Source organism: Pinus tabuliformis, chromosome 9 (assembly GCF_031772625.1).
Source record: "Pinus tabuliformis cultivar Carrire ecotype Pingquan chromosome 9, CPIR1, whole genome shotgun sequence".
NCBI lineage: Eukaryota > Viridiplantae > Streptophyta > Pinopsida > Pinales > Pinaceae > Pinus > Pinus tabuliformis.
In genome coordinates, this window is record NC_142307.1 from 867,394,791 (window position 1) to 867,403,432 (window position 8,642).

Here is an 8,642-nt window from a genome sequence, read left to right on the forward strand (position 1 = left end):
GTAAGGATCATTTTGGATTGGCCAACACCTAAACACAATTTTAATGGGAGAAGTTTTCATGGAATGGTAAGTTTCTACAGCAAATTTATTCAAAATTTCAGTTGGATTTGTGCACCTCTTGCTAAATGCAGGAAGAAATGATTTTTTTTTTTTTTAATGAAAAATAGAATTTATAAATTCAGCTTAAGTTTTGAAGAAGAAGGTAATGAAACAACCATTTTTATCACTTCCATACTTTACTAAGGTATTTCAAGTAGATTGTGATGCAAATGGGGCAACGATTGGAGCACTTTTGAGCCAAGAAGGAAAAATGGTAGTGTTCTTTAGTCGTAAATTGGATGAATCCAAGAGAAAGTACTATTTTTATTATTAGGAGTTTTATGCTATTATGCAAGCTTTTAAAAAGTGAAGATGTTATTTGCTACCATGTGAGGTTTTCACATTTATTGATCACAAGGAATTGCAATATATTAACAATCAAGGTAAGTTAAACCAAAGAAATTCCAAATGGGTAGAATTATTCCAAGTTACTCATTTGTATTGAAACATAGATCTAGAAATTCAAATAAGGTTGTAGATGCATTGAGTATAAGGATAATGTTACTAAACACCTTGTCCATGGAAGTTGTTAGCTTGGAAAGTATGAAATAATTCTATAAAGAGGGCATGGATTTTGTAGAAGCTTGGACAACTTGCAAAACCCCATGGAATGTAGACAGATCCAATGTATTTGGATTATCAGATCCAAGATGGATTCTTATTTAAGAATAAATAGTTGTGCATTCCACAAAGTTAAGCGAGGGTGAATCTCATTGGGGAGTTTCATAGTGGAGGTCTCGGTGTACATTTTGGCAGTGACAAAACCGCAATGTTGGTGAGAAAGAGATATCTTTTCCTTCCATCAACAAGGATATCAAGAAATTTGTTGAATACTATAGACTTTTCCAAATAGTAAAAGGTAGAAGTTAAAATACAAGACTTTATACTCCATTTTTAGTACCTAAGAAGCCTTGGGGAGACATAAGTATGGATTGTGTCTTGGGATTGCCTAGGGCATAGAAAATATGATTATGTGGTTGTTGTAGGAGATAGATTTTCAAAAATTGTGTAATCATAGCGTGTAAGAAAGCAAATGAACTACTAAAGTGGTTGCCTTATTTTTCGAAGTTGTGAGGTTACATGGCCTATCAAGGAGTATTACTTCTGATAGAGAAACAAGGTTCCTTGGCCATTTTTGGAGGACACTCGAAGAAAATGGGTACCAGGTTACTGTATAGTTTGGTATATCATCCACAAACGGATTTGCAAACGAAGGTGGTAAATAAAAGTCACATAAATCTATTAAGAAGTTTAAATCTCTATTAGTTGGATTTGGTTTTGACACATGCTGAGTTTGAATACAATGATTTGATGAACAAATCTACATGTAAAACTCCGTTTCAAATCATTTATGGTGGGTCACCTAATGGGATTGTAGATTTGATTATGTTATCAGATTTGGAGGAAAAAAGCAGTGTTGATGTAGCTTCTTTTGAAAAAAGCATACATGAAATATGCGAGCAAGTGAAACATAAGCTATAGTGAAGTAATGCCAACTATAAGAGAATTAGAGATCTATAAAGTAATATTAAAGTCTTTGAAGAAGGTGAGTTGGTAATGGCCCATTTATGAAAAGAGATATTTCCTAGGGGTACATATAATAAACTAAAATATAAGAACATTAGACCATGCATAATTTTGAGGAGAATTTATGATAATGCATACAGATTGGAATTACCAGAAAATTTTGATATCTCACCAATATTTAATTTTGTCGATCTATACAAATTTCATGAAGGAGAAAGATATGATGAAGAAGGCACTCTATATTAATGTAAGTAACAGTTACCAGTCAAGCCAATTGAGGAAGTAGAGGAAATTTTAGCCAAAAGGGTCGGTGGGAAAACTCGAAAGAAAGAATATTTAGATTATTTAGTGAAGTGGAAAAACAAAGGTATTGAGGATGCATCATGGGTTTCTTAGAAATATTTAGCATTCCTACGAGGTTCTTCATCCTCTGAAGTAGCTATCCTATGAACTCAAAGCTCATGTTTTTATTACCGGTGGTGTCTAATGTAGGAGCATCCTTGGGCTTTGGAAATTCACATCAACCAAAACATTTAATTTTTGAGTCAGTCAATTATTGATAATAAATTGTTGTAAAACCATTGTTGTTGCTCTACATTGCAGAATTTTGTTGCTACCCCAAGTTGTAGCTTTGTGTGGATGAGTTTTGGCGCTTATTCACATGTAACTAAAATGGTCAAGGAAGTAAGAATGGTCAACCATTTTGCTACCTGACAAGGGAAGACGAATAGGAATGAAATCGTTTCAGTTTCCCTATCAAAAGGCGAATGGACATGAAAATCATTGAAAGGAGACACAAAAGTTGAATGAATGAGGGATTTAAAGGAGGTTTGAAGGGAAACCAAGAAAAGGTAGATAAGAACTATGCATAGAGTGGAGGACAAGCATGTTATTATAGAGAAGCCTAAGGAGAATAAACAAACCAAAAAAGGATTGTAAGTCATGTGATGAAAACACATGAATTCTTTGAGTTTGAGTCCCTAATTTGATTGAATAAAGAAAGGTTTCGGTTCTCTTAAAGTTCCTCTATTTTGTTAAATTTGATTCATTTTCTACAAAAAAAAATTCTACAATTTCTAGTTACAGTTGATAATTATGTGAAATTATTTTAAGGAAAATGTTTGTAGCTATGCTCTCTGATAATACAGACTAGGTTATCTGAGACTCTAAGAGAGTTCAAGATAAATGCAAGGTAGGAAAAATCATTGTTCTTTCTACAACTAAGATTATCATAGTGCATTATCAAAAAAATCTATTCATATGAATTGATATTTTTCAAAATATTAATTAATAATTGTTGAAATGATGGATTTGAATTTTTAAATATGTAGAGACTAATCTCTCTCAATTTTTTCAAGTCTTTGAATTCATTTATAGATTCCAAAAAACATTTCATATAACAAAAACTAATAATCTCACAAAATATAAAGTAATTAGACTACAAAATTATACATCTTCTCTAATAAAAATATATTAAGTAAAGATATTTTTCATTTTGATTTTACAACTAATATATTATATAAATTTTAAATTATTTATAATTTAGTATTTTATTTTAAATTAAATATATTTAACATTTTCAATAAGCAAATATAAATATTTTGTAATTTATTTCATATATTAATTGATATTAAATATTATTTTTATTTGTATAATTTAAATATGTTTATAATTTTAAGTGGGCTGGTAAAATAACTATTATTTTTCCACAACTTCAAGATTTACATGAGTTTTAATGCTTTGAAAAATATTACAATATATAAATTATATTACCTTGAAAAATATTATTGTAATATAACTCCTTAAAAAGTTTACCTATAAACTCTTAAAAATGATCAAATTCAAAAAATAAAATATTTACCATCTATAAACTCTCACAATCATATAACTGTCCAAAAAACTATCTCATAAATATTATTATTTATTATTATAATCACATATAATAACTTTATTTACATTTCAAATCCTCAATATCGCCAAGCCCGACTTAGCTTGCTGAAAATTTTAAGTAAATTAACCCGAAGAAAAATGATTAAATCATAACAGTAAGAAATTAAGAAATCTTTACATACTTAACTTGTGAGCACGTTACATAATAGAGTGGTTCGCCTAGAGATGGAACCACCGCACAGTCAATATGGCAGACTGATCACAGCGGAGGCACTTAATTTAATCTTAGCACATTTTACAATTCCAATAAGCTTAAATATAAATATGATTTATCAATAAAATTTAATGTATAATTTTGGTGTCATCTTTTCGACAAATGGTTTTCCATCCACTACACCAATAAGGCTAACACGGAAATATATAAATAAATTTATAATTTAAATCAAATTTTATGGGAGTTGTTTTAAGTGTAATTTTTTGGGCTTTTCTAATGTTGAAATTTGGTTGAAAAATTTGAGGTAAACTCTTGATTTGTGTTATTTATACTGGTTTTTTCATTGTATATATGGATTTAGCACCATGAAAATGTTGGAAAAATCTGGCTGAAAAATTTGAGGTGAAATCTTGATTTGTGTTATTTACACTGGTTTTTTCACTGTATATACAGATTTAGCACCATGAAAATGTTGGAGAATCTAATTCCAACCCCCTGTTAGGTGTCAAAACTGTCCCTCCAAGCATGTCCCAGTTCAGTTTGCAGTTTGAGTTAGTCAAGTTTAAGTCGAGTTTAACTCCAGTGATTTATTAGTGATGTTTTTGATGTAATCTTATTTAAGTGATTTGTAATACTCAGAAGAGCAAGTCCTCTGCTCCACATTTTGTTCTATTCAATTTTTGTCATGGTATCAGAGCTTAGCTTGTGTAAGACTCCTTGAGAGCACCAGAGGGAGACGAGTTTGCATAAGACTCCTTGAGAGAGAGCAACAGTGAATGAAGAGCAAGTCCTCTGCTCCACATTTTGTTCTCTTTAATTTTTGTCATGGTATCAGAGCTTAAACTCTGTAAAACTTTTTGAGAGCAACATAGAGAGATGAGTTTACATAAAACTCCGTGAGAGAGCAACAACGTGAATGAAGAGAAAGCGTAAGCCTCTTTGAGAGAGTGAATAAAGAGAAAGCATAAACTCTTATGAGAAAGCAAAAATTTTTTTGAAAAAACCTGTAGAGAAGCAGCAAGAAAACCAAGAAGCCACCTACAACAAGGTGAAGGCAAAACAGATTGATTTTTTTTGGGGGCAGATTAACACTTTCCATGTGTTACAGTTAAACCACTGCGTTAGTAACACCACTAAAACTAAGCAGTCAGAGGAAAAAGCACGTTAATCGAGTTTTCCTTGCATCTATTTCAAACTAAAGCTCCGTCCTATTGATGAACAGTGCGTTACAGCACTAACGCGGCTTTCACTCTCGACGAAGGCATTAGCACGCTGTCTAACCATCCTTTCAAGCGCATTAGCAGAGGAGAGGAGTAGATTCGCTGGAAAAAGTCAAGGTATAGTCGTCGAGGTTGTTTTCAAATGACGGTAGTATTTTGAATGGGCTTATTTCAAAATATTAATTACCTTTTATGGATTTGAATGTGAAATGAGATTCATGATATTTATGAAGAACAGCTGCTCACTGATTACTGATTTTCACTGTGCAGCTACACAAAATGATTAGGCAGAAGAGTTAAATTTACTTGAAGCATGGTTTGCAACACCATGTCTAGATGAGGTCTGCATAGAAGATACAAAAATGAATGTTGAAGACAACATCAATGACGAGCAAATCAATGAAATTTTTAGGTTTTGGAGTCCTGAAGAAATATTATTTTATTATAATCTTATGTTGCAGCGCATTGATGGTGAAAAGAACACTACAAAAGATAATATGTGGCAACAACCCACATACAAGTCAGTTTTTGAAGAAGTCCAGGGTATCCTTAGAAAGCCTAAAAGAATGGAAGAGCAAATAAAGACACTAAGGTTTGAAGGACGCAACAAGAATAAAAAGTTGAAACAATCTATAGAATCTAGAAAAAGAGAAGAAAAAAAGTTAAACTCAATTTTTAAATTGTAAATCTAACTAAGATATAGACCAGCGACTATCTTAATTGAATTTTTATATAATTGTAATTAAAAAAAATTATTAGAAAATCTAATTCATGCATCCATAATATATTTCAAATTATTGAATTACCATATAAACATAAACATTAGTTAATTCCATTTTTTTTTTTAATCTAATAGATATTGATTTCACTCATATTGATCAAGCTTTGTTCTGAAATGTTGAACATCATTACATATGCTCTTAACAACGCTCAGCCAACTTATTCTGCAATCTTGAATTTCATTACTTACACTCTTAACAACGCTCAGCAAACTTTGTTAGTTTAGATCAGAATATTGCACCCTCACATTTCTCTTAAAGATCTGGATGATGATGATTGGTGTTTGCTTTTTCTTTAAAATAAATTAGGTTGTTCATAGGCCTTTCTAGGCTGGCTTAACCACGGATGCAGCTATGGATTAGGATGATTTTGAGAGTATCTAAAGAATTGAACGTATTAAAGAATTGAACCCATCATCTCAAGAATTGAATCATGATTTAACTATAAATTTTTCACTAATTTAATTACAAAAATTTTATTAATTTTGTTAACACTTAAATTTTTAGAGTTATAAGTATTTAAATTAAATACATATTTAATTTGACTTATTTAACTATAAAAACTCCACTAGACTTATAAGTATTTAAATTAAATACATATTTAATTTGAATTATTTAACTATAAAAACTCCACCCATTAAGCTAATCTTAAAACTTACAAATATCTAAATTAAATGCATGTTTAATTCCACTTATTTAACTGCAAAAACTCCACCAATTAAGCTAACCTGTATAGGTTAAATGCATGTTTATTATTATTAATGGCAATGCAGTATCTATGGCAGTATCTTGAGTTCACTCGTTTACTGGCATTCCATTTTAGTTTCTCCTCGAACCATCTCAGGTCTATGGTTGTTACACACAAATCCCTATGAGTCAATGGCTGATAGTTAAAAAGAATGGAATCGACAAAGAAAACCCATGGCTTAACGAGAATCTCATGACAGGAAAAAGAAAAAATGAAAGCACGCAGTCGTATACAGATCAAGAACAAGAAACCATGAAAGAAAAGAATTAAAAGAATCAGAACCATTATATAAATTGCCATTGTTCCATTACAGTCCAAGCAAAATGTGGCTTCTTGATAGAGGAACATAACATGCTGCATTCATAGACATTCATTGCTCCCTTCGCTGATATGATTTCTCATGGATACCACTGTACTCAAAATACAAATGCAAGATACATCACAACTACATACAGACAGCAACTAAAATCAAAGAATCTTAAGTCCCCTACTACAACTGATGATCACCAGTGCCGTTGTTTCTGTAAAACCCCATCTGATCCTCTGAGCTCATCAAGAGGGACCGAAGAATCTCGCTGCTGTCGCTGGAAGCCCACTCCATCGGATCCACAGAGCTTATGAGCGGCCGAAGAATCTCATGCACAACTATCCATCTGTTGCTGAAAACATCGGCAATCTTTATACCCACATAATTGACAGAGAAGGGTTTGCTGTCGCTCACAACCAGCGATTGCCCGTGGAGGAGAGTCTTCAGTCTTGTGCCTGCCGGAAGCCGCACCAGATCTGCCAACGGCAACCTCATGTTAGGAACCACATGGTACCTCACATTGTTTGAAAATTCTTGGCCTTCGCTTGAGAAAACGGAATCGTCGCTGAGAGTAAAGATGGTGAGGTTTTGCAGGCGCAGAAGCTCAGGGGACTTGATGCGCATGGCCAAGGCGAGGATGCTGTAACCCCGATCTCTCAGACTCAGCGCTGCATCTTGGAGCATGAAAGGCGTTATGACATTCGGAGGATGATCAGGACCAGGACTAGCTGATGATGACGGTGATGGTGACATCATTGCAGGAACGGGGGCTCCAGCAGTTGTGTCATAATTACTGTGATCAAGATCACGATCAAGAAGCACCTTGTCCACGCCATGGATCGCTAACAGCCCGTCATTGAGAATGTCAGGATGCGACACAAGAACTCCATTAATGTACACTGGATGATACTCGGCCGGCATCTGAGTGGAGGGAGAGATGGAATCTTGGCGGCCACCTCCGTGAGAATTACCTGTGACGACGAGGCTGCAGTGGGCGGCAATGGCTTCCAGGTTTGTTCCGTTGGGCAGCTTTTGCAGATCGGCGTAGGTGAAGAGGCCCTTGGCGATGTGGTGGGAGAGGAGATAATCGGCTGAAGATTTTTCAGGGGAGGAATTGGGGGAATTGAAATTGCTTAATGCTTCTTCTGTGGGAGCAAAGAGAGTGAAGGGGCCCTTCCGTCCCACCAGAAGATCATGGGAAGACTGCAATTGCATGGCCAGAGAAGTGAAACCCATGTTGCGGAGAATCTGCACGAACTCTTCTTGATCCTGGGGATCCTGGAAATGAACAATTGAAGATTCATCCACTGCACCCGCATAACAGAAGATCGCCATAGCAGTAATCAGAGACAAAACTAAGCGCCCATACTCCATCGTCCAGCACTGTAAATTCAAAGATCGAAAATAAGCTCAGACCGCCTAAGCTTTGCTCTGCACGGTAAAATGCAACTAATGTTCGAAGGCACGAGAATAACTGGATTAATGAGAAGAGACGATAATTGAAGGGAGGTTTACCAGAGATATGAGGGCGGGAACGGCTTGTAGGTGTGTTATATAGCCCGTGGGCTGTTTCTATGCAAATTCTTGATCGGTTAATCTGTTATTGAAAGAGACAGTTCTCCAAGAAACAGAGAGGAAAGAGACAGATCTCCAAGTAACAGAGAGAGGGAAAACAACAACTACGATGATCTAGTAACAACCACCAAGGCTGTATATACAGTCCGGCAAACGCCTATATCATCTTAATCTAAATAAATCTGTATTCCAAATTTATCTACGTTGTCAAACTGCTGCAGCGTACATTTTGTTACGTGGTAAAAATATAACAACCTTGCAAATCCTTCGTTTCTTTTAAAAA

The 8,642-nt window shown here is 34.3% G+C and overlaps 1 protein-coding gene across 1 annotated transcript; it reads right to left on the reverse strand.

Annotated features, from left to right (window-relative positions):
* Positions 1 to 6,967: 6,967 nt before the first annotated feature.
* Positions 6,968 to 8,158, reverse strand: LOC149151532 (putative fasciclin-like arabinogalactan protein 20). The gene has a single exon (XM_089443187.1). It carries the CDS (start codon positions 8,156 to 8,158, stop codon positions 6,968 to 6,970), a length of 1,191 nt encoding a protein of 396 aa, XP_089299313.1.
* Between the last annotated feature and the right edge of the window lie 484 nt (positions 8,159 to 8,642).